Source organism: Urocitellus parryii, chromosome 5 (genome assembly GCF_045843805.1).
Source record: "Urocitellus parryii isolate mUroPar1 chromosome 5, mUroPar1.hap1, whole genome shotgun sequence".
In the NCBI taxonomy this organism is placed as follows: domain Eukaryota; kingdom Metazoa; phylum Chordata; class Mammalia; order Rodentia; family Sciuridae; genus Urocitellus; species Urocitellus parryii.
Window position 1 is genome coordinate 180,216,497 of NC_135535.1, and position 25,811 is coordinate 180,242,307.

The 25,811-nt window shown below is 39.8% G+C and overlaps 1 protein-coding gene across 1 annotated transcript in view; it reads right to left on the minus strand.

Moving 5' to 3' along the window:
• Positions 1-24,870, minus strand: part of LOC113187105 (ectonucleoside triphosphate diphosphohydrolase 1-like) — a 32,102-nt gene extending 7,232 nt beyond the window's left edge. Inside the window, exons 1-7 of the mRNA XM_026394770.2 lie at positions 24,754-24,870; positions 13,868-13,985; positions 11,969-12,119; positions 9,729-9,888; positions 8,790-9,029; positions 6,896-7,156; positions 2,929-3,042 (exon numbers count right to left, since the gene is read on the minus strand). Of these exons, the coding sequence (XP_026250555.2) occupies positions 2,929-3,042; positions 6,896-7,156; positions 8,790-9,029; positions 9,729-9,888; positions 11,969-12,119; positions 13,868-13,985; positions 24,754-24,819 (1,110 nt within the window). The 5' untranslated portion in view covers positions 24,820-24,870. The remainder of the gene's footprint in view (positions 1-2,928; positions 3,043-6,895; positions 7,157-8,789; positions 9,030-9,728; positions 9,889-11,968; positions 12,120-13,867; positions 13,986-24,753) is intronic.
• Positions 24,871-25,811: the final 941 nt, after the last annotated feature.

Here is a 25,811-nt window from a genome sequence, read left to right on the forward strand (position 1 = left end):
TTATCATTATACATTATATACATGTATCATATTATCATACTGTAACATATAAATATGTATAAATATTATGTGTCAATAAAAAATTCCTCATGCTTAGCTAGGTATTCTCATATGAGTTAAATAGGAATCTCTGGTAGTGGAACCTGGCATCAGTTAACAAAAGAAACATAGTGAGATACCACCTTACTTTTCTTGGAATGACTATTATTAAAAAAAAAAAAAAAGGACTGAAATGTAGTTCAGGAATAGAGTGCTTGCCAGGCACTGTTGGGGATATAAATTTGTCACAGAAATTATGAAAAACAGTATAGAGATTCCTCAAAAAAATTAAAAATAGAAGTACTATCTGGTTCAGCAATTCCACTACTAAATGTATACCCAAAGAAAATGAAATCAGTATGTCAAAAGAGACATCTTCACTCCTAATGTACTATCTATAGATAGAATTTTTCTCCTTTATTTTCCTTGTTTTTTTTTCTTCCCTTTTTTGATTTTTTCTTTTTAGATATACATGACAGTGTATTATATTATACATAGATGAAGTAGGACTTATTCTAATTAGAATTCCATTCTCGTGGTTGTACATGATGTGGAGTTTCACTGGTGGTGTATTCATATATGAACATAGGAAAGTTCTGTCCAATTAATTCTACTGTCTTTCCTATTCTCACCACCCTCCCTTCCCTTCATTACCCTTTATCTAATCCACTGAGCTTTTATTCTTCCCCTCCCCACTTGTTGTGTGTTTGTACCTGCATATCAAAGAGAACATTCTGCCTTTGTTCTGGCTTATTTCACTTAAAATGATAGTCTCCAGTTCCATCCATTTATGGCAAATGTAATAATTTCATTCTTCTTTATGGCTGAGCAATATTCCTTTATGTGTATATACCACATTTTCTTTATCCATTCATCAGTTGAAGGGCATGTCAGTTGGTTCTATAGCTTAGCTATTGTGAATTAAGCTGTATAGACATTGATGTGGCTGCATCACTGTAATATGCCAAGGAGTGAGATAACTGGGTCAAATGGTGATTTCATTCCAAGTTTTCTAAGGAATCTCTACACTGCTTTCCATAGTGGTTGCACCAATTTGTATATTTCCCCCACATCTTCATCAACATGTATTGTTACTTATATTCCTGATAATTGCCATTCTGGCTGAAGTGAGATGGAATCTCAGTGTAGTTTTAACATCTGCATTTCTCTAATTGCTAGAGATGTTGAACATTTTTTTCATATACCTATTCATATTTATTCTTTTGTGAAGTATCTGTCCAGTTCCTTTGCCCATTTATTGATTGGGATATTCATTTTTCTGGCGTTCAGTTTTTGAGTTATTTGTATATGATGGAGATTAATGCTCTATCTGAGGTGCCAGCGGTAAATATTTTCTCCCATTCTGTGGGCTCTCTCTTCATTATTTTGTTTTGTTTTTGTTTTTTGATGTGAAGAAGCTTTTCAGTTTGATACCATCCCATTTATTGACTCTTGATTTTACTTCTTGCTTTAGTAGTCTTGTTGAGGAATTTGGTTCCTAAGGTGACATGATGGTTTACTCCCAAAGTTTATTGCAGTCTTATTCACCTTAACCTTGATAGGGGCTCACTGTAAGTATCCATCGAGAGATGAGTGGATAAAGACAATGTGATACACACACACACACACACACACACACACACACACACAATAGAATACTAGTTTGCCATTAAAAAAAAAACATGAAAATCTGTCAACTGGAACACTATGGATGCATCTGGAGGAGATTATGTTGAGTTAAATAAACCAAAAACAAAAAGACAAATACTGTATGATAGGATAGGTAGCAGAATACAACAATTACTAATTGGGCATTATGTAAAATTGTGGATGTGTAACTGACGTGATTCTGCAATCTGTATTTGGGGTAAAATTGGGAGTTCATAACCCACTTCAATCTAATGTATGAAATATGATATGTCAAGAGCTTTGTAATGTTGTGAACAACCAATAAAAATTAAAAAAAATACTGTATGATCTCAATCATATGTGGAATATAGAAAAGTTGATCCCACTGAGTTGAGCAAGGAAGGGACTGGGGTAAGGGAATGAAGTATACCAGGAAAGACAGGAAGAGGTTATTACAATTAGGAGGAATAAGTGCTGGTGTTCGGTTGTACATAGGGTGACTATAGTTCAGAATAATATAGTATATATTTCATAAAAGCTAGAAAGAGGATTTTGAATGTTTTCATCCCAACAAGTGATAAATGTTTAAGGGGATAGATGCAATCCCTATCCTGATCTGATCAACAATGTATACATATGTCAAAATATCACATCGTACTGCATAAAATGTATTGTTACTATGTACCAATCAAAAAAAACTTTATTTTTTTAAGTTGTTGATGGACCTTTATTTTATTTATTTGTATATGGTGGTGAGAATCGAACCCAATGCCTCATGCATGCTAAGCAAGCACTGTGTCACTGAGCCACAACCCCAGCACCCCCAAAATAAAACTTGATAATAAAATTTTAAAACAAGAGAAAGACTTCTATGGGCCTTCTGCAATAGCCTTTCCTTTCCTGTGAAAAGGACAGCTGTATCTTATTCTACCTTCTTCTAAGTTTGAACAGAGATGCCAGAGCAGCCATCTGTGTCCATGAGGACATGGCATGAGAGAGAGATGAACTGCTAACCCCATGCCAGCAGCTGCTTGCTGCCAGACTTCACAGTAGGTGAGAAACACAAGATCTTACCTATGACATTGTATGTCAAGTTATCAAGGTATGTTGGTAAATTCATTCCTGAGCCCACCATCTGGGCTTATCTGACACATTTTCTAGATCTTGGTCAGGGCAGCACGAGGTCAGGAGCAGACTCACATCCTCCAACCTGCCAGGGGCACAGTGCAACTGTGATGGCTGCAGTCTCTAGGTACTTACCTCATTCCAAGGCTGAGAGCAGAAGTTTCCTATTCTCCTAATTGCCTCTTCCTGAGAGACCTTTTCTGATGTAAAGTTAAAGAAATCCATCACAAAATAGAAAATTGAAAATGCCTATAAGAGAAAATTGCAGTTTTAGGCTGTGTCCAACACATAGAAACACTGACTTGATCCCTGTGGGAGCTCATTTTTGGTTCAGAGAAAAGCAAAGATGCCATTTGCAGGGCATTCCTGCTGCAAACAAGCCATATGCTTCAATTCCACTAAAATAATGGCAGTTTTTTAAGATGCATTATTTGTAACAAATCTGTATTCATATTTACTATTTGTCTAATTTAATAGAAATTAGTGTATGTATATGAGATATAGTCAAGATGTTTTGTTTGTTTGTTTGATATTTCCTTCATTTCTGAAGCAATCTACTAATGTTTTAGTAAAGTTCACATTCCACTTTTACCAGAATTCCAAAGGTGGGAAGTCTCAGAAAGTTAGCACAAAATAAAATTTGTGTATAAATTAACCAAGGAGGCTTTGTTAATAAAAATCTTAAATACTTATTGTAAAAAAGTTACACATGGGAGCTGGACTGAAGGAGAGATCAGTGCCCGCATTCCCCATGTTATTCAGTGGTCAACTGTGTGTGTGTGTTTGTGTGCACGTGCACGTGCAAATACATTTCAAATGTTCTTTATTTCCAGGTCCCCATTGAATCTGTTTCTGTCCTTTCTTGTTTATATAAATGACACCATCTGATCTCAAAAGCCATTTCCCCAATTACCTCCAAAGTAATTCCCAGAGATGTTCCATCTTGTTGGTGTTTCTGTTTTGCCTGTCACGTTGGATTCAACCTAGTGACAAGGGCCACAGTGTAGGCAGACACAGCACTAACAGTTTTTAATACTATATTTACAGACTAAGAATTAGATCATCAGGGACACTTGAAATGGTCCACAAACTCGCCTCCCAACAAATGCTCTGTGGTTTGAGAACACACAGGATAACTGCTTCAGGAAATAATGGAAATGCAACTGGATTTGGTGTTTCAAAAAGTTATGCTTCAAGTTCCTGGTCTTGAGAATGGAAATTTCTTCTTTTTAAATTATTTTTATCACTCCATAATAGTTATATGTAACATCAGGATTCATTTTCACACTTTATGCATGCTTGGAAGATGATTTGTTCCAAATCAGTCCTCAGAACTTCTAAAGAACTTCAGTGTGGCGAGAGGACTGCTAGGAGAAAGAGCTAAGCTCTGTCAGCGCCTTCCTGATGCTAGGGCCCACTTGACATCTGTTGCAGTGGTGTGCTGAACTGACTCTGACACGCAAGAGCTGAACATGAAAATTTCAGGATTTTTGTGATGTAGTTCATGTCAGTTTGGGAGGCTGAAATAGACTGGGGTGGGAATATTTACACTATGGAAATTGGTAAATGCCTCAAATCAGCTCCCCATCCCCAGTAACCACTTGTCCAGCATATCCATTGCTCATAGCCAACTGCCAACTAAACAGAGAATATAGTTCCTAATTTTTAGAGAAAAAACAAGCAAAATATTTACAAAGAGGACCGCTGCCCCCCCCAAAAAAAATATCTGAAATGGAAAAAATTTTCCAAAACACAGGTAAATATCATACAGTGACCCTGAGGGATGTATCCAGAGAAGAAAGAGGCTATGCAGAGGGAGACAATGAGCTAATCTAAGGGGGCTACCAAATTAAAGTTTAGAAGTCAGAACAATCTCAAGAGACCAAGAAAACAAACAGAAAGGCCGCTAGGGGGAGCTCAAGGACCCACCGCCTTTTCCAGCTATTAATTCTCCCTACCTGGGTTGCAGGAATCACATTCAGAGGCAAAAAATTCCATTCCCTCAAGGAGGAAGGGTTTGCTCTATGTTGAAGGCAGGAATTAAGCCATGTTTCCCAGGAGGCAAAGCGTTCAGAGACATTAAAACGTCAACTCCTTAAAGAGGGCATGTTCCTTTTCCTTCACATTTACTTCCTAGCAGTGACTGGAGTTAAACAGGCCCTTGGCTGTCTCCAGCTGCCCTCACCACTTGCCTTCCTCTTGTGGTATCCTCCTTCCTCCTCCAGAAGTTTGATTCAAGGCAAGAGAGGACCCTGGCCCAAGAAATCCCATGGTGGGCAACCAATGCCAGCTCAGTTACAGAATATTCAAATGAGGTTCTGGTTTGTTCTGAACTGGGGGTTGGAGCCAACTAATAACCAAAGCTATTGCTCTGCCAGTGGTTTTCCTGTGATGTACTTTCCTCAGGATTCTTGAGGAGAGGGAAGCTGTGGTTGGGCCACGATTAAAGTAAGCCTGGATCCATGGCACTACCTCCTGCTGCTTTCCCAGAGACCAAAGGAATGAGGAGCTCAAAAGGTTCCCAAAAAGCCAAGACTTAAGTCAGGTCTAAGTACCATCAGTCCTGTGCTGTCTCCAGGGAGCTCTTTCTGTGACACTTGCTGGAATCCTCAAGGGGAAGTGAACCCCCCATTCTCACATGTTGATCTATTTTGTGAAAGGGAGAAAGAGTAGTCAAGACAGATAAAAGCCCTTGTTTCTTTGGATGCTGCCTCAAATGAATATAAATAGTGTTTGCTCCATAACTGGCACTTAATAAATGGTAATGAATTTTGCAATATACTCCTAAACTGTTAATGCAGTAACACTTGATCTCCAGAAACATGACATGTAATTTGAATAATGAGTAGATCAGGGGCATCTCTTCTGCTTCTGCTCACTTTCTTCATCTTCTTCTGGAACAATTAGGAAAAGAAGGATTTTGGAATTAAATAATTTCCCACTCTTCAAAATGTAATCAAAATGATAGTATCGTCAATGCTTCTTTGAGGTATCCTGAGTTTCTACTTGTTAAATGTCTTTTTAGGGAAAAACCCTCAGCTGAGTCAATGTGTGATAGTAGGAGCAAATGTGACTCCATTTTGTTTTATGACTTCAGCCTGTAAAATAGCCATGCCAAGTAGAAGAGTCATGACTGCAGCGAGATGTTCTTTTCCTTTTGCTATAGAAACCTTTAAGAACACGGAAATACCTAATGGGGTATTGTTTCTGTAACTAGGGTAACGGGGCTCTGTTTCTGTAACTGGGGTGACTGGGCTAACTGTGATTGGTTAGGCTTCCCTCCACTTGACTGCACTGTCCTGCTTCTGTAACCTGGCTTGCTTGCATTGGCTGTACCCCCCCCCCCAACATCTCTTTTGCAGTCTTCAGGCTTATAAGGAATGCCCTTGCAGTTGTTCGGGGCTGATCAGGGGAACAGCTTTATGTTCTGGTCAGCCACCACCGGTGTGCTTCAATAAAGGCTTGATTCGATTATACGTGAGTGGTCTGGAAGTCAGTTTATGAAACCCTGGGACGAAGCTTTAACTATAACAAATGTCCCACAGACATTGGGGAGCCACTTGTAGCAGACTCTAATGGGTTCCAGCCCCCCTTCTTTCTTGGTTATACAATCATGATTTTATCCAGATAGAGATATCAATATCCTTAGGAGAGACTCCCCAGGAAATGAACCATAATTAGTGTAAACCAACCATGTTATTGAAAATTTCTCCTTTATCACAGAAAATTTTAGTATATGCATTTCACGAAGTTCTGGTCAATGTGATCTGAAAAGATATCTGTACGTACTCGCACATAATGGCAGAGGGACATATACAAGAGGAACCTCTTAACGTCAATCCTGCATTGGTGTTGATGTGGTGATGTGATGCTTGGAGCACTAGTTGCCATCTTAGCACTACAAGAAGGTCAAGAAAATGATGAAGACACTGATCCCATGTCCCTACATTGTTGAGCCAAAAAACTAACCTTGATTTATTTCAGGACATTATGATGTGAGATTAAAAGAAATCCTATTATTTAAGCTCTCTATAGACACATATTCTATAACCTTCAACCAAAATCATTCTAACCAATAAAACTTATCATTTCACAAACTTACCCCAAAACTTCCTTGGAATGGTGGCAAGAAAACCCCATTGAAGGCACACTGGGAATAAGGGCAGTAACTGGTGTTGAAGAGCTCAAGAATCCTTTGCTGGCATTGTTCATAGTTTCCAGTACCATGGATTTGAAATGCATTAAAAGGCAGAATCTTCTTAAATCTCCTGATGCAAGGGGTCTCGTAAAGCGCTTTTACTGTCACTACTTCCTCATACCCAGGATGAAAGCATGGGTCCCTGAGGACTCCATCACTCAACATCTGAATGGAAAAAAAAAAAATCTTGTGAATGTTGGAGTACAAAAGCCACAATCCTACTTCATTAATTGTGTAGGCATAGTACAAAATGGCAGCACATAGAAATGGCATTATTATGCCCCTCCCTGACTTTTTCATGCTTGGAAATAGGTTTAAAAAACAGTTCCTACAACAGGCACCAAAAGTGGTACCAGATATTAATGTACTGAGCTATTTACAAGATGTTGATATAGTTAAAGCTGGACCCAGAAGTACGATTAGGTGGGAATGTCCCTGAGTTCCTAGAGCTAAATTGCATAAAACAGGAGCAAGGAAAATTCTCAAGACTCTCAAAAACGGGAGGCTGAGGCTCCTCATCTCCCCAAGCAGAGAATCAGAAACTCCAAGAGGTGGAACATGTGTTAGGTCTTTTAAACCAATAGAATCCAGTGATTTTTAACCCTTAACCCCACAGAGAAGAAATGAGGTGGCTGTAGATAAGAAATTTAGTGGAATTCTGAGGATCAGTGGGCCATTCTCAGTGGCATCTGCTCCAAGATGGTCTTCTTACTAATAGTGGTTTTGAGAATCAGAGAGGGGGAGACGAGAGAACTAGTTGTCCTTCCAGCAGAGACAGAGACCAGCTGGATATGACAACCTTGCTCTGTCAGGATGTGCCTGATACTCTCATGATATGGAGTGTTGTCCGGAGCTGCCCTGGATGCAGACACCTTTAAGTTCTGATGCACCAGGTTCTACCAATTATTGCTTTTAGTCTGGCACAGTAGTGCCAGGCCGCAGTAACTTGGGCATTATCCCAGCTCAGATAACAAGGCATGGCTCCAGATGTGGGTGTCACCCTGATGGGTTGAGATACACTCACCTATTCCTTTGTAATCCTACCCCTTTGCCCTTTAGGGAATAAAATACTCCATTGGAACAGCCTCCCCCAATAAAACCCAGATTCAAGGCATGCTCTCCCTCTTTTTCTTGCCTGACTTGCCTCCTTTGTAGGAGCTGGTTCAGAGGACTCATCGCAGAACCCAAAGAAAAAGGTATTTCTCTATCTCTGTGTTGACTATTTCATGCCAGCCCAATTCACCTGGAGTGACCCTGATGGTTTAATTGTATGTTGTAACAGAGTGTTTAACTTTTCTTGCCTTCAAAAATGCAAAAAAGCATACAGGACTAAGATTTAAAATGTTGATTAATAAATTCTGTGTTTTTCCTGAAATGTTTTTTTTTCTCTTCCTCTCCAGGTCATTCCAAACAACCCTGTTTTCTGAACTTTGTAGAAAAGGGAAATAAAAAATGGCATAGAAGACCATTTGCTTATAAATTGCAACAACCTACCCCTGAATGATACTCTAGCATGCAGCTTTCATTACCAACCCTTCAGGGGTGAGAAATTAATTGATAAGGGGAAAAATGTGTGGTTTCCTTGGAGATAGTGCAGTAAACAAACACAGGAGGGGATGTCTGGATGGAAGAATTCATAGGGGTCCACCAGATGTAGCTTGGTATCCTGCCTGAAAGGGTTTGGAAAGTACAATAACCAACTTCAGACCAATTACAGAATTAGAAAGAGAAAATAACAGGATGTGAGGGCTGGAGGACCAGATGTGGAAAGGGCAGGTCTGAATTCAGTTACACTTGCCTGAATGTCCTTGGCCAGTTTCTGCCAGAGTGCTTGATCCTTCCCATAGCACAAGAAGCTATGTGTGTATACATAGTAGTCCTTGCCATACAGGCGAAATTGCAGAGAGTTTTCTGGGGACTCCATAGTGTGGTTTTTAGGCACAAAAGTAATTTGTGTAGAGTCTGATCCAAGATTCAAAACTCCAAAATTTTTCTCGTGATTGATTCCTTCAAAGAACTGATTGTGCCATTTTGATTTCTGAAAAAGAGTACAGTCACCAGTACTAAAGATCTCTGGACAGTCAGCTTTTCACCATGTTTCTTAGAGTCAGGGATTCCTAAAGCAGAGAAGCAGGGGCAGAAAGGTGAGGCAAAGGGCACTGAGGTTCCTGAGTCTGCATTAGATCAACAGCAAAAGGAGAGAGGCTTTGGCATAGTACACGCTGCTGTGACACAGAAGCATTGTAACAAGTGCTACAAACAAGGGGTCTAGGACCAGGCATACTCAAGTTCATCTCCCACCTTAGTCAGTAATTACCGTGTGACCTTCAGCACAATCATTACCCTCATTAGGCATCACCACCCACCTCTAAAATGGCAGAGTCCTCTTAAATTTCTTGGTGCAAGGAGTCTTGTAAAGACCTCAGACTGTCGTTTGAGGATGAATTCTCTCAGCTCAGGTAAGTGCTAGCACAGCACACAGCAATCAGCCTAGGCAAGTACTAACTGCTCTTACTTTTAATGATAGACTTTCTTTTCCTCTGTCTACCAGAGATGAAGACTTCCCTAAGGAAGTTCTTGACAGGCAGCTATTCCTCCAGTAATTCTTACAAACATGGGAATAAATTCATGGCACTTTTTCATCCATCACTCACTCTGGATGAAATATTGCCTGAGAGAACAAGGTCAAGGACCCCCAGGGAGCCATTTCCATGGGTGGTGTAAGGTGATCGATCACCTGAACGAAATGGCCAAGCAGATAGTTGATAGTAATCCAGTTATAGGCACCTTCCTCTTGGCCAGTGATGATCTTGGCACCATGGAAGTTAAAGGGGTAGTTGTTGAGGTTCCTTATCACTGCAGCCATGACCTTGCCAGCCATTCGATCACTTGCCATCCTACACCAAAGAAGAGGTGGCGTTATCATCTTGGTCTTAATAATTACACCTACTTATTCCAGCTATGTTTTCCACATAATGCTGCAAAGAAACAAACCAAATATGCTGGAATAAATGGAGACATGGGGATCCCCAAACATGGCTCATGGAGGAACCCTCCTTTGGGACGAGGCTGAGCTAATCTTTTTGTCCCCACTTACTTAATTCAAATCTCTCCAATCCTTGAGTAGGTTGGTCTTCCTAAAATAACATTTTTGCTCTTTTGCTTCCTGGATCAAAAAAATCAAATGCTCTAGAAAGACTGTGGTGGTGGTAGTTGGGTATTTTTTCCATGCCTAGAGCTGATGTTTGTGATATTAGCAATTATGGTGACTCTTAGTTGATTACACAAGTTAGTCTGTGCTTGAGATTTTCAATTTGGACTGTAGTAGAAAGCAGGTGGCAAGTCATCTGGGACATAGCCAACTTCTACTGCTTCTAGACTGGGAAATACCTTCCTCATACTATCACCAGTTCTTGGGTCCATTTGAGAACTTGAGACCTAAGCAAGGAGCTTTCCAGGGTTGTCATAATGAAGATGAGATGCACCGGTTTCCAAGAGCTAGGCTAAGCAACACTGAGAGCCTCCTGGTGAGAGGATGTACCTTCCAACTCTAACCTCTCATCTGAATGCCTCCCATACCCACTACCTGCCTCCTTTACCCTTGCTTCCTTCCACTGCAATCTATCTTCTCTACCACCATCACCAATTGTGTAAATTTTTTAAGTGAGTTTCCACTTTCTTCAAGATAAACTCTAAATTTCATGTGGTCCACAAGGCCTTCTCTGAATCCCACTCATAACTCTGGCTCTGTCCCTTACCAGGCAGACTTGGGACTTTGGGTGTTACTCAACATTTGTGAGCCACAGCTTCCTTATCTGGTTAGTAATAGTTAATCATATCCTCTACTTCATACTGTTGTTTTGATGATTAAATCAAACAATGTGTGTCACGAATTTAGTGCACTTCTAAGAATACAACAAGTGCTCAATAAATATTAGCTTCTACTATTATTATTTTACAACATGCACCCTGTCTCCTGTCTTTGCAGAGCTACTAACAGACCTGTGAATATGCCCTATTGTCCCACCACTGCCCATCCTAGAACAAACTCCACACCAACTGCATCAAGTCAGCGACTTTGCCCTGCCTCTTTATTATTGCCGTATCACAGTTCTTAGAATGTGCCTGACACACAATAGGTGTTGAATAACAGTGGGTTACTGAACATGTGCTATCACTTTGTCTATAACACCATTCCCTCACCCGACAAGTCCTCTTTTGTGACTCAGCTCATATATCTTCTCCTTGCACAAGTCTTTCTGAGGGCCTTTCATCCTGAGCAGGACAAATGCTCCCATAGGAGTCTGAGCATTCCTCTGTAAAAGAAGTGATCACACTGGGTGGAACTATTTCCTTGGGGCTGAGTCACCTTCATCCATGTTCTGGACAAAGTAGGCACTCATGAGCGATGAATGAACAAGTAAACAAATAATGCAACTAGGTGACCAAGTGTTGACCAATAAAGATGTGCTTGTTATAAATGTCTTGGGACATCTGTGGGTCTCCTCTAGTCTTCCTACATCCAGATATCGATTAACTAATTCTGTGTCTCCAAATCTCAGAGCACATAGGCTCAGTCTTTCTCTCTGTGTGTCTCTTCCCACTTGAGTTTACTATGGGCAAATGGGCAAGGCTTTTTTTGAGAAGTGGTCTCTTTAATTTTCCCCAGGATGACCTCATACATCCTCTCTCAGCATCCCTAGTAGCTCGGATTTCAGGCACATACCACATGGCTGATGCAAAGCTTCTTTACATACTCAAAATCTTAATATATATGTATATATATATATATATATATATATATATATATATATATATATATATACTATGCTTTAGGGAGTTTTACTCACTTATTGAAATTTTCTTTCTTAGGTGTGGACTTTAGGATGCGTAGCATTTGGAGTGCGGAAGTGTGGTTATCTCTTATAATTTCAGGGGCTCTGGTGCTGCCTCTCTGAACTCCACATCCTACTATACCTGAGCAACCGCATGCCTGCGCTGGCTCCCATGTAAACAGGTGTCTCTTGGTGCTTGGACATTGGAATCATTTTCCTGGCCTTCTCCATGCATTGTGTCAGCCTTACAGTTATATCATTTGGTCTTCTATAATATGCTGCGATTCCAGCACCTAGGGAAGGATATGGAAGGTGATAACCTTTTTTTAAAAAAGGTATAGGACACACCTTGACAATATCAGAGCAAATTATGTTGCTGCTGAGAAAATACAAGAAAAAATCAATTTTCTGATGTGATATATATTAAGTTGCTGTACTTAGAGACTAATTCACCGCATCTAGCATTGTTATGATTTAATTTTCAAATCTGGCAGTGAGTCCATCTGGTGTTTGATAATTTTGCCACTGGATGGCACAATTTCATGTAATTGAATAACATTGTCTCAGATTTTGACGTGGATTTTAGAGTGCTTCTTTATTTGATATTTCTGTATTTTTCTGCCACAAAGTTATAATTAGCAACCTTAGTTCCAAGAATAAATAAAAATGACATTTATAACAAAAATTAAAATAAGCACAAGATATACTTGCTTCTAAAGGAAAGGTAGAAGCTGCTATTGCATGCAGTCATGGGCAGTGCCAAAGATTTCTGAGTGTTTTTTTTTTCTTTTTCTTTTTTTTTTTTTTAAGCTAAAGTAATTTTTATTTCTCAGCATAATAACCACTTATACATTTTTTTTCTTTCATTAGCAAAAACAGGAATAGAATCCCGTCTCTTTAGTGACTTTCCCACTCCAAAACTTCAATAAGTTAAGCAGATAATTCACAGGTTTTTAAACAGCCCATTTATTTAACGATAATGAGAAAATCAGCTCTAAGTTACCAGCTATTTGGATTCGGAAAACCAGAACTTAGTGCCCCCCAGATCTCTCTCTCTCTCTCTCTCTCTCTCTCTCTCTCTCTCTCTCTCTCTCTCTCTCTCTCTCTCTCCCCCCCCCTCTCTCTTCTCTCTCCCCTTTGGAGAGGGGAAATTACTGCATTTTTAGGCCAAATACTCATGCACTCATGGGATGACCCTTAGAACACAGACATCTATTAGATTTTTTTAAAAAAAGTTTGTAAGAATGGAAGGCAATGAATTCAAAGCCAGCCAAATGAGAAATATGGATATTAACAAATGCAAAGTATGGGCTGGGGCTGTAGCTAAGTAGTAGAGCACTTGCCTCTCACTTGTGAGGCACTAGGTTCGATCCTCTACACCACATAAAAATACATAAATAAAGATATTATGTCCATTTACAACAACAACAACAAAAAATATTTAAAACATCCTAGGACATCCAGCCACTGACTATTATGATTTCCTCTCCTGGAAACATCTCCTATGGGAGATGAACAGCTCCATTGCTTACTAGTTCAAGGTAACTTTAAACAAGTGGTATGTGATCTCTCTCAATCTCGGTGCCCTAATTTTTTAAAAATGGGAAATAATACCTATCTCAATGGGAAACTATAGAATGAAATGAAAGTACACTTTTAGTTCTTGGTCAGTGCAAGACATACAGAAGTGTTCTGTTGGTGGGAACTGCTATTACTCGATTATTTCTATCGTGTGTGTGTGTGTGTGTGTGTGTGTGTGTGTGTGTGTGTGTTGCTGGGTCCTTGTGCATTCTAAACATGGCACTCTATCACTGAGCTACACCATCAACCCCTCAATTATTTATAGATTTGCTTATTCATTAAAGGCTTGATCATTAAGGATTTTGATATTTTTATAATCACAAAAAGTAACAGTAGCAGCTCCACGGTGTTCTTCATCCAGTGTCCTGTATTTGGTTCTCCTTTTCCTCTTCTGCTCTGCCTGCATAGACACTCGTGTTCCCACATTCCACTGTCTTCCCTTCCCTTTTCTTCACCTTACCGGACACTTTGCATTCTTCTATCTGTTGCACTATCCCTGTGTCGTTCTCCTTTTCAGATGCCCAGCTAAAGATGTACAAACTTGTGTGAGAAGAGCCTGCATCCAGCACAATTCCATACTGAAGGCAAAACAAGACAAAAACTTATCAGAATCACATCATTCTTCTCCATATTCAGCTTGCAACAGGAATGAGACAAGGACAGGGTTTTCAAAACCACAAGGAGAAAGCATTTTGACTTGAGAGGAACACTGGGTCAGGTTGGAGGGCTAGAGTTACCGAGACACCTGTTACGGTTTGGATGTGAGGTGTCTCCCAAAAGCACACGTGTGAGACAAACACAAGAAGGTTCGGAGGAGAAATGATTGGGTTATAAGAGTATTAACCCAATCAGTGAATTAATCCCCTCTGGGGGATTAACTGAGTGGTAACTGAAGTGGTAGGGTGTGGCTAGAGGAAGTGGGAATCAGGGCCAGGTTTCACCAAGGGTAGAACCTGAGTGGAAATATTAGTTAGAAACTTCCTAGGTCATTCTAAGGTACAGCCAGAATTCAAATCCACATGCTAAAGTACCTGAGACATTATGGAATGAACAGAAAGCAAGTGCTGTAGTAGTTGCCAGACTTGTCTACACACTGAAACCACCTGAAGAGCTGAACAGACCATGATGCCTGTGCCGCGCCCCCCCCCCCACCAGATACTGTGATCTAATGGGTCTGGTATTTGGCCTGGGCTAGGGATTATTTATGAGATCCTTTGTGATTCTATTGTGCAGGAAAGTTTGGGAATCACTGTTAATACATTGAAGGCTTCACTCCAATAATCAGTACATTCTTCTAATTTTAATTCAGTGAATATAGAATTTGTTTCAAAGAGAGGCATAGAAAATACTAAATATACTTGCTTTTTAAGTATGTCATTAACTATAAAATTGGACTCAATACATTTTAAAAGATTCATGCTTAAACTTCATGAAGTGGGAGATTAAAGGAAGAAAGACTATGGGGAGAGGAGGAAAAAAGACAACTTAAAGAAAAAACTAGATGGTCAAAGGAGAGAGGGAGAAGAACAAAACCACACACTGCATTTCAGGAGTGCATTAAATGTGCCAGGCAGATGTTGTATGAAGTACAATAGTTCTGTAAAATAGGTGCTATTTTTATTTCCTCTATAGAGGTGAGAAGCTAGAGTAAAAAACGTTAAGTAATTTACAAAGCCAATTGGTGATAGAGCTTGCATTTGAATCAAAGTCAGACTCAAGACTGTATGCTTATGGCCTTATACATGGAAGGATAAGCAAGGGATGGAGAATACTTTTCAAACTGGTACTCCCTTTTAAGTAAACTTAACTATAAAGATGACACAAATCTTAGATGTGTATCTCTGAAATTCTGCACATGTGCACATCTGAATAACCATCACCAAATAGAAGTCTAGCTGCAGAGGAATCTGTCCAGCTTCAAGATACAGAATATCAGGGTACAGAACATTTTCTAGCCACCCAGTAGGATTCCTGATACCCTTTCTCAGTCATTTTTGCCTCAAGGGTAACCACTGTCTTGATTTCCATCACCATTGATGAGTTCTGCCTGTTTTTGAGCTGCAATCAGCAGGACTCACATAGTGTGCTCCTCCTTTCTGTGTAACTTTACTCTAGCCTGCGTCTGTAAGGTACATTCAAACTGTATGTATCAGTACTTCTTCCTTTTCCATTGTTGCAGAATATTTCATTATATGTACATACAATACATTTATCCATTTGACTGTTGATGGATGTTGGAGTTGTTTCTCATTGGGGGATGTTGGCAGTATAGCTGCCAAGGACATTCTAGCACATTGCATTTTGTGGAAATAAGCTCTCATATTCTTTAGTATCTACCCAGGAGTAGACTGCCAAATGCCCATTTTGATTACTTTGTACTCACTTTGGTTATATCCCTGAGCTGAATCAGGAGCAAAAAATGTCATGGAGATTAATGACATCTGCCATGGGCTTGGGTTGATAATATGGTGGCACATGCACTTTCTATGATCCCTATCCTAGAGAGAAACATGGAGGGAAGTATATGGGGAAGCAAAAGGAAGAGAAGCAAAGGAGGCACTTCTGAAATGTGAGCCAACCCTTGTCACACTTTGCTGCTTATTTCACTGAGGACCTCAAAGTGTGGTCTGCCATTTGAAAGCATTTAATTTAGCTCTCACCCCACCCCGCCACTGCCATCCTCACATTGTCTTATCAAGTAGTAAGACTTAAGAACCTCCAGGGAGAAACTAGGACAAGAATGAGACCTCCCCGGACCACTAGGAATAGCTAAAGATTGGGCCTCTTGAGTGACCAACTTCAATGCACTTCACTGCAGACCATGAAGCAGTACAGGACCCTTGAGCCTGTCAATCTTCACAGTGTTCCCTGCCTTCTCGTGCACCACAGGGAGCCCCTCTAGGCACTAGCATTTTGCCCTCAGACAAAAAATGAATTATAGACATACTTGGTTTGGGCAAGGCAAGCAAGCAGGCTGGACAGACTGCCCTGGAGCTAAGCTTGTTGTCAAAGGAATCCCAGAAATGGCTTTAACAGGCTTTGGGGGAGAAAGGGGCATTGATTAACTCAGGTACAGGGCCTCTGGAACCTTGGGAAACTTCCCAGGGTGCAGAAGGAGGCTCCAGGGGTTACACAGTAGAAAATTCTGTTGTTTCCTATCTGGGTTCCTGAATTCTTCCTGTCAAAAATTTTTCCAACCACAAGGGCATATGATAAAAGGTATTGAGGCAGCAACAGCAAGCCACTTTTATCTGGAATCTGGATAGACACGAGAGCCAAGTTCTACTAGAGCCAAGGGGGCCAGCCTTGCTTCTCTCAGCCCACTTCTCTAAGGTCCTACATAGTGAGGTGGTTGAGAAATGAAAGCATTTACTATATTTTGTTTGCAAACATTTGAGAAGGGGGCAGAGTGTATTTTAACTCAGGAGTTGAGGTCATTTCACCTTGTGTTTACAGCACACAGGAATGTTAACCTGTTCAGCTGCACCAAACTTCTCTTTTCTTCCTTCTGGAATCTTTTGCAGAATTAAAAAAAAAAACATACAAACAACCAAAAAACTGGCATTTTTCTTGAGATAGCTAAAGCTTGCTTTTCTAGGAGTTCTCAGTTTGAGCATTTGGGTAATATGCTTTTCGTGGCTACAGGGTTCACTTGTAGACCAGGTAGCCACCACTTTTGTTTTCTTTCCAACACCACAATATTTTTTCCAGGGCATGTTCCAGAAAGCATGAGGCCTCCAAGCATCTCAGCATATAAAGCTTCCCAAAAGCTTAGGGAATGTTCCTGCTCTCTCCCGCTCCTACCTCACAAGCCTATTCTCCAGTGAATGTCTCAGAGAAGCCTAGCAGTGAAGGAACCCAGTGTTCCTCTGTGGCTCACACTTAAAACATTTCAAAAACCCCTGTGAGCATGTCCTTCATATCAAAGAAAAAAATCAAAGATTCAAGTGGTGACATTCCCTTATTATTCTTTCAATATTATTTTCTATTTTAAGAGTATTAAAAGTTAGTCACCTAGAAAATGAACAAGAAAAAAATGACATTTATCATTCCATCTACATATTTTTATTATTCCTAAATAATAATGTATTAATTTTTCCTTCTAGTCTTTTTTCAATGCATATTTTAATACAGTTGTAACCTTACTGTACATATAACCTTATCCTAAGCTAATTTTGATCATGCACATGATTTTAGTGAGCATAGCTGATCTTCATGAGCAATGTCTCATGAATAGAAGTGATGGTCTGGGAAGCAAAACCATAGAAATGACCTTTCCTGATAGATAGACACATCAACATCCTTGTAGCCTTGTGAAGACATGTAAATGTGGACAGCAACAGATCCTGAGCACACTGAGACTGGAGGTCCATGGAGGTAGGGCAGATACTCTTTGCGATGGAAATTCTACTTGCACAAATATCATGGTTCCAGGCTTCTGTGTAATCTCCTCGTTTAATACCCAAGGTTGTACTGGCCTGCTTATAGCTGTCTATGGGCCACACAATCTCTACTCCAGTGCCATTATGCAGAAAGCCCCTCACCTGAGATCCCCACCTTCTCTGATATCCTCTGATTAGGATCTACCATTCTTATTGGAATACATCTCTCTTTCTTCTAAAGACAGGACTAAACACCTTAGTAATTATGTATCTATGTGGCTATTTGATTAATGTCTGTTTTTCCCATTGGATATAAACCTATTCGGGAGCAGGTCTACTGTACGTTCCATGATACAGCCATCATCCGGAGGCTACGTTCCATGGAGGTAGCTGTTGGGGGCCTCCATGAAGAAGAGCTAAGTATACCTCTTAAAGCCTTGAGTAAGAAGGTACTGAAATGGCATCACATTCTCTGTGATGCATGTGGACTTACCTCTGCTGGGCAAGAGAGGTGAAGCTCTGGGATTAGACGTCACTCAATGGGACTGGGCTGAATTTAGCAACATATATTTTATCAATCACCTTAATAATGTGGGACCTCCAATTCTCTAATTTCTTTTTCTCTACTCCTAATTATAGTCTTCAGAATTGCAAAATAAATTCTTTTTTTGCTTTTCTGAAGACAAAAAATTCCACAAGTTATAAGTTTAACATCACTCGCTTTGTTCTATCTAATTCTTTACTTTTAACAAACCAATCCATAATATTCTGAAAAATTAAGCATGCTTGACTACTGAAGAGAAAGCCAAACCCACTAATTCTTAAAATTCACCCTGGGGTGTCCCTGTCCCTGTTCATGCACCACCTGCCACAACATGGGACTAAATCAGTCAGGGTCAATCCAGGTGAATTAGGCTGGCACTACATAATCCCACGGACACAGAATGTAGCTTTTTCTTGGGGCTCAGTGATGGCTCCTCTGCCCCAGCCCCCACAAGGGAGGCAAGAGAGGCAGGCAAAAGAGAGAGAGCACACCTGAGACCATCCTATTTATTGAAGGGAAGACATTTGAGAAAGTTCAACCCCAATAAGGCAAGGGATTGGGTTTCAGGGGGTGTAGCGCAGTTCCATCCAGTGACGCCCAATCTGAGAGCTGCACCTCTCTTGCCCAGCAGAGGTTAAGTCCACATGAATTGCAGCAGATGCAATGCAAGCTCAGTACCTCTCTACTAAGGCTTAAAGAAGTGTGCTTAGCTCTTGTTCATGGAGGCCCCCAACAGGTGGCAACTTTTAAGGAAGGCATGTGATTTCACATTGGCCAGTCTGTGTGCCAAAATGTGGAATGTTCGTGCTAACGTGACAGTACACCAACTCCCAGTGTGCAGTGGGGAACAGGCAATTAAGGAGTAGATCCCCAGGTCCTGAGAAAGCACTAGGGTGACAGTGGGTTACCAGGATCTCTAGAGGGTCCTGAAGCAAGGATCTGCTTCCCACACTGATGCTCCCTGCTGCAAGGCAGGTCCTGTGCTCTTCACATCCATGAAGGGAGCAATTTTATCTATTCAAGATGTTCACTTTATCCACTGAGTTAATAAATTTTGGGAAGCCACCACCCAATTCAGATGTTTTGTAAATACAGGAGATAATTAGAAATTATTTTGAAAACTTGTACTCTGATAAAATAGAAAATACTGAAGGCATTGACAAATTTCTAGAGTCATATAATTTGCCCAAATTGAATCAGGATGATATACATAATTTAAACAGATCAATTTCAAGTGATGATATAGAAGATGCCGTCAGAGGCCTACCAACCAAGAAAAACCCAGGACCAGATGGAGACACAGCTGAGTTCTACAAGACCTTTAAAGAAGAAGTAATACCAATAGTCTTCAATGTATTTCAGGAAATAGAAAAAGAGGGAGCACTTCCAAAGTCATTCTATGAGGCCAATATCACCCTGATTGCAAAACCAGGCAAAGACACATCAAGAGAGAGAGAGAGAGAGAGAGAGAGAGAGAGAGAGGAAAAAAGAAAACTTCAGGCCAATATTTCTAATGAACATAGATGCAAAAATTCTCAATAAAATTGTGGCAAATCGAATACAAAAACATCAAAAAGATACTACACCACAATCAAGTGGGGTTCATCCCAGGGATGCAACATGTGGAAATCAATAAATGTATTTCATCACATCAATAGACTCAAAGATAAGATTCATATGATCATCTCAATAGATGCAGAAAAAGCATTTGACAAAATACAGCACCACTTCATGTTCAAAACACTAGAAAAACTAGGGATAACAGGAACATACCTCAACATCATAAAAGCTATCTAGGCTAAGCCCCAGGCCAACATCATTCTAACTGGAGAAAAACTGAAGGCATTCCCTCTAAAAATTGGAACAAGACAGGGATGCTCTCTTTCACCACTTCTATTTAACATAGTTCTTGAAACACTGGCCAGAGCAATTAGATGAAATAAATTAAAGGAATACACATAGGAAAAGAAGAACTCAAATTGGCTATTTGCTGATGATATGATTCTATACCTAGAAGATCCAAAAAGTTCCATCAGAAAACTTCTAGAAGTAGTAAATGAATTCAGCAAAGTAGCAGGATATAAAATCAACACCCATAAATCAAATACATTTCTGTATATCAATGACAAATCCTCAGAAAGGGAAATGAAGAAAACTACCCGATTTACAATAGCCTCAAAAAAATACTTGGGAATCAATAAAAGAGGTGAAAGATCTAGACAATGAAAATTATCAAACCCTAAACAAATCAAAGAAGACCTTAGAAGATGGAAAGATCTACCTTGTTCTTAGATAGGCAGAATTAATATTATCAAAATGACCATACTACCAAATAGCACTATGCAAATTTAATGTAATTCTATTCAAAATCCCAATGACATTCCTCATATAAATAGAAAAAGCATCATGAAACTCATCTGGAAAAATAAGAGACCCAGAATAGCTAAAGCAATCCTTAGCAGGAAGAGTGAAGCAGGTGGCATCACTATACCAGACCTTAAACTAAATTACAGAGCAATAGTAACAAAAACAGCATGGTATTGGCACCAAAACAGACTGGTAGACCAATGGTTCAGAATAGAGGACACAGAGACTAACCCACAAAATTACAATTATCTTATATTAAACAAAGATGCCAAAAACATGCATTGGAGAAAAGACAGCCTCTTCAACAAATGGTGCTGGTTATACTGGAAATCTATATGCAACAAAATGAAATTAAACCCTTATCTCTCACCATGCACAAAACTCAACTCAAAGTGGATCAAGGACCTAGGAATAAAATCAGAGACCCTGCATCTAATAGAAGAAAAAGTAGGCCCTAATCTCCATCATGTGGGACTAGGCTCCAACTTTCTTAATAAGACTCTTGTGGCACAAGAATTAAAATCAAGAATCAATAAATGGGATGGACTCAAACTAAAAAGTTTCTTCTCAGCAAAAGAAACAATCTTGTGAGGTGAATAGAGAGCCCACATCTTGGGAATGAGTTTGGAAGTACTCCCTCTTTTTCTATTTCAAATAGAGCACTAATCTCTAGGGTATATAAAGAACTCAAAGGGCTAAGCACCAAAAAACCAAAAAATTCCAATCAATAAACAGGCCAAGGACCTGAACAGACACTTCTCAGAAGATGATGAACAATCAGTCAACAAATATATGAAAAAATGTTCATCATCTCTAGCAATTAGACCAATGCAAATCAAACTACTCTTAAGACTCACTCCAGTCAGAATGGCAGCTATTACGAATACAAACAACAATAAGTGTTGGCAAGGATGTGGGGAAATCCCACTGCTGGTGGGATTGGAAATTGGTGCAGCCAATATGGAAAGCAGTATGGAGATTTCTTGGAAAATTGGGAATGGAACCACCATTTGACCCAGCTGTTCCTTTCTTGGTCTATACCCAAAGGTCTTAAAAACAGCATACTACAGGGACACAGCCACATCAATGTTTATAGCAACACAATTCACAATAGCTAAACTGTGGAATCAACTTGACCTTCAGTAGATGAACGGATTTTTAAAATGTGGCATATATACACAATGGAATATTACTCGGCAATAAAAGAGAATAAAATCATGGCATTTGCAGGTAAATGGATGGAGTTAGATAAGATAATGCTAAATGAAGTTAGCCAATCCCCCAACAAATAAATGCTGAATGTTTTCTCTGATATAAAAAGGCTGACTCATAGTTGGGTAGGGAGGGGGAGCGTGGGAGGAATAGACAAACTGTAGATAGGGCAGAGAGGTGGAGGGGAAGGAAGGGGGTATAGGGTTAGAAATGATGGTGGAATGTGATGGACATCATTATCCAAAGTATATGTATGAAGACACGAATTGGTGAATACTTTGTATACAACCAGAGATATGACAAATTGTGCTGTATATGTGTAGTAAGAATTGTAATGTATTCTGCTATCACATATATAAGTAAAAAAATTAATTAAAAAATAAAGTATGTTGGAGGATGTACAGTCATTTTATGCAAATAATCCCCCATTTTATATAAATGACTTGAGCATCTACAGATTTGGGAATCTATGAGGCAGTCTTGGCACTAATCCCTCAAAGATACTGAGAGACGATTGTACATTATTCCAATTAACCACCTAAAATGCTTTAGTAGCCATGATATCTGGGGATGATCCTGGTGCTAGTTTACAAGTCACACAAAAAATGTTTCATTTTTTCCCTTACTTTAGATTTTATAAAATGTTTTCTCACATATCTTAATCATTCAACCTAGCTTTGAGTGGTTTCACAGATATTTCAAAGAGTTTACTCTAAAGTTGCAATGTCCAGTTGATCTTTCTGCAGTGATGGAACTATTCTGTGTCTGTATTGCCCAATCTTTTCTCCCTGGTATGCAGAATCCTTACTAAAATCAGTGCACAATCTCAACAAATAGCTAGTTTTCATATATTGATATTTTTGTATGAAATAAATCAGTAATGCTACATCAAGATTCATTTCAATGTCAGTGGCCGCTCTTCAAATACCCATACCTTTGATTGAAAGAATGCCAAAGCCCTTGTTCCATTTGCCAGGCCAACAGAACAACACAGAAACACAATGGACTTGAAGACCAGAGTGAATGAAGGAAAGTCATCCATGACCACAAGTATTCACTGGGAGCACAGAGCCCGAGTCTGTCATGGATTTTGCCTTCTGGGCAGTCCTTCTCTCCAGTGATGTAACACTGAACATGCAAAAAGGTCATATCAAGAAGGCAGTCATGCTCTTTTGGAGCTGGTAAACAAATAGCAGAACCAAGATGTCATGAGCCTTCTACTGTGAGTGAAGTTTTGCCAAGAGAACCAACATCACTCAACATTAAAAGGCAAGAGAGCATGGACAGTGAGACAGCCTCGGCCTTCTGTCTAGACAAAGCAGCTGCTGCACTCAGCCTCACTGGGGCAAACTTGTGTGACAAAAGGACACCAATGTAACACCCACTCCTCTTCTTTATCGCAAGAGCTTTGGGTGGGAGGCATAAGTTTCAGAACCCTGGAATGTGCATTCATCCAGCCAGCCTCACAGGTCATCACCTTAAATACCAGAGGATGTACTTCTGCACACATGTTCAAGGACCTCTGTAGTTAAGTCAACCTCTGGATATGCCATTGCCCATGTGCACATGTGTGCTTGTTAGCATGTTTGTACCAGCCTGACCTATATAGATTTGTTTACTCTCACTTCAGTGAAAGTTTAAAGTGGTATTATTTCCAATATAGATATAAATTTAGTACATGTTTTTAATGAACAGATTATAACATACTTGTGAAATATTCACATCCAAAACTATACTTTGATTAATTGAAAAGGAAGCAGTAATGCAACACAGAACATTAATAATCCTAAGGATTTTAATGGCATTAACTAGCTCTTTAAATGCAGAAAATTTTCCCAAGAATTCATTTCAAATGACCCTGCTTGACACATGCATCCATCCTCTGGCTCTTTTTTTTTTTTTTTAATTGATTTTCCTGCTTCATATAACATTTGTTTTTTGGAGGGGAGGGTACCAGGGATTGAACCCAGGGGCAATCGGCCACTGAGCCCTATCCCCAGCACTATTTTACATTTTATTTAGAGACAGGGCCTCACTGAGCTGCTAAGCACCTCACCATTTCTGAGGCTGGCTTTGAACACGTGATTCTCCTGCCTCAGCCTCCTGAGCCACTGGAATTACAGGCATGCACCACCACACCTGGCTCCCTGTAACATTTTTGAAGTTAAGAAATACATCTCTACAGTCTCTGACTTTCTACAGAGCTAATAATTTTTTTTATTTGATAAAGAAGAGTGCAGTGTTGTGATTCACCCAAGATGAAACAATATGTGAAATGTAGAGCTAGTCGCTGATTTGATGGCCCAGACTTGCAATTCCAGAGTCTCAGGATGCTGAGGCAGGAGGATCACAAGTTCAAGGCTAGCCTCAGCAACTTATCGAGGCCCTAAGCAACTTAGTGAGACCCTGTCTCAAAACAAAAAATATAAAGGGCTGGAGATATGGCCTAGTCCTTCAGTCCCCCTGTGTTCAATCCCCGGTACCAAAAAAAAAAAAAAATAGACAGAGGTAGTACTAGACCATAGGATATGAGCATGGTACAACAAAGGTGTGGATGTGGATGAGCTTAATGAAGTAGTCATCTCTGTTGAAACGCTGACCTACTGAATGGTTGAACATTCATAAAGGCAGTTATCTTTCCACCACTAATTTATTCAACGCATTTCCTCTTAAAGAATGAGCATCTGTTTCCATATTACTTCCCTAATCCAGTGGATTCTGACTTGTAATCAGGATGCTGAATCCTCAGTTCTTCCTGTATGCTCTAATTTATCCTCACACCCCACTTCCACACCCCACTCAGGGCCCTTCTCCATCTCCCCCCACACAGATTTGACTTGCCTTTACATTATGTGACAATGATTTGTTATGGGAAATCCCCACAGCGATCAAAGCTGTCACGGACATGACACAGGAGAAGCCAAGGATGATCAGGATATTTCTACTGCAAAAGCTCTTTAAATTACAATCTAAAACCAAAATCAAAAGAGAAAATATTAATAAGAATAATGACTTTCCTCACTTTTCTGTCTGGTCTTTTGATGGCTATTTGAAAACACCAAAGATGTTAAAAAAAAAAAGAGCCTATCCATAAGTAATGTGAAAAGTAACTGAGAAATAATTCAAGCAATTCAAAAAGTATGGTAAAGATTTGCCTGTATTGTGACAGGGGTCAAGACTGAGTTAAATTGTTATGAAAAGGAGAATGGACAAAACTAGGTCACTGATCAGATAAGGCACAGGAGAGGGGAGAGTCTCAAACTGGCAGTTTAATAGGTCATATGGGTCTATCAAAATACAAGTGACAAATAATGAAAAACAAGGATAGACCTTAGTTAAAAATTTACCACAAAATGTTTAATATCTTCATGATACCAAAACATATAATATCTTAAAACTTGTCTTCTTCATTAATAAACAGCTTTGGAATGTTGACAGGTGGCAAATTTCAGACAAAAACAAGAAAAATTTGGCTCCACAGATCCGGTGCAACTGACTAGATTCAAATGGTTTCCAACTTCTCATGGGCCACACGCTGACTATAGAGAATAAAATGGTAAATGTGCATGAGCACTGGCGAATAAGACCAGAGAAGGCCATGGTCCTTCCTGTGGTCGCACAGCCCAGTGATGACACCAAGGCCAAAGATCAAAGGAACTGTCCTAATATGGCCTTGCCTTCCCCAACTCCCTGACTCAAAGTCCTCCAGTGGTCTCTGCCACCTTCCTTCCTCTCCATTAGAGGGCACATGTTTATGTTGTCCTCACATTCTGGGGCTTTAAGATCCTTTCTCAGTTGCTTTATCACAGGCCTTTTAGAAAGACCCACCTTCTACAGTGATATCTATCCATCTGCCTTACTCCCATCAGCCCTACATATCTGATCTCTACTATGGAACA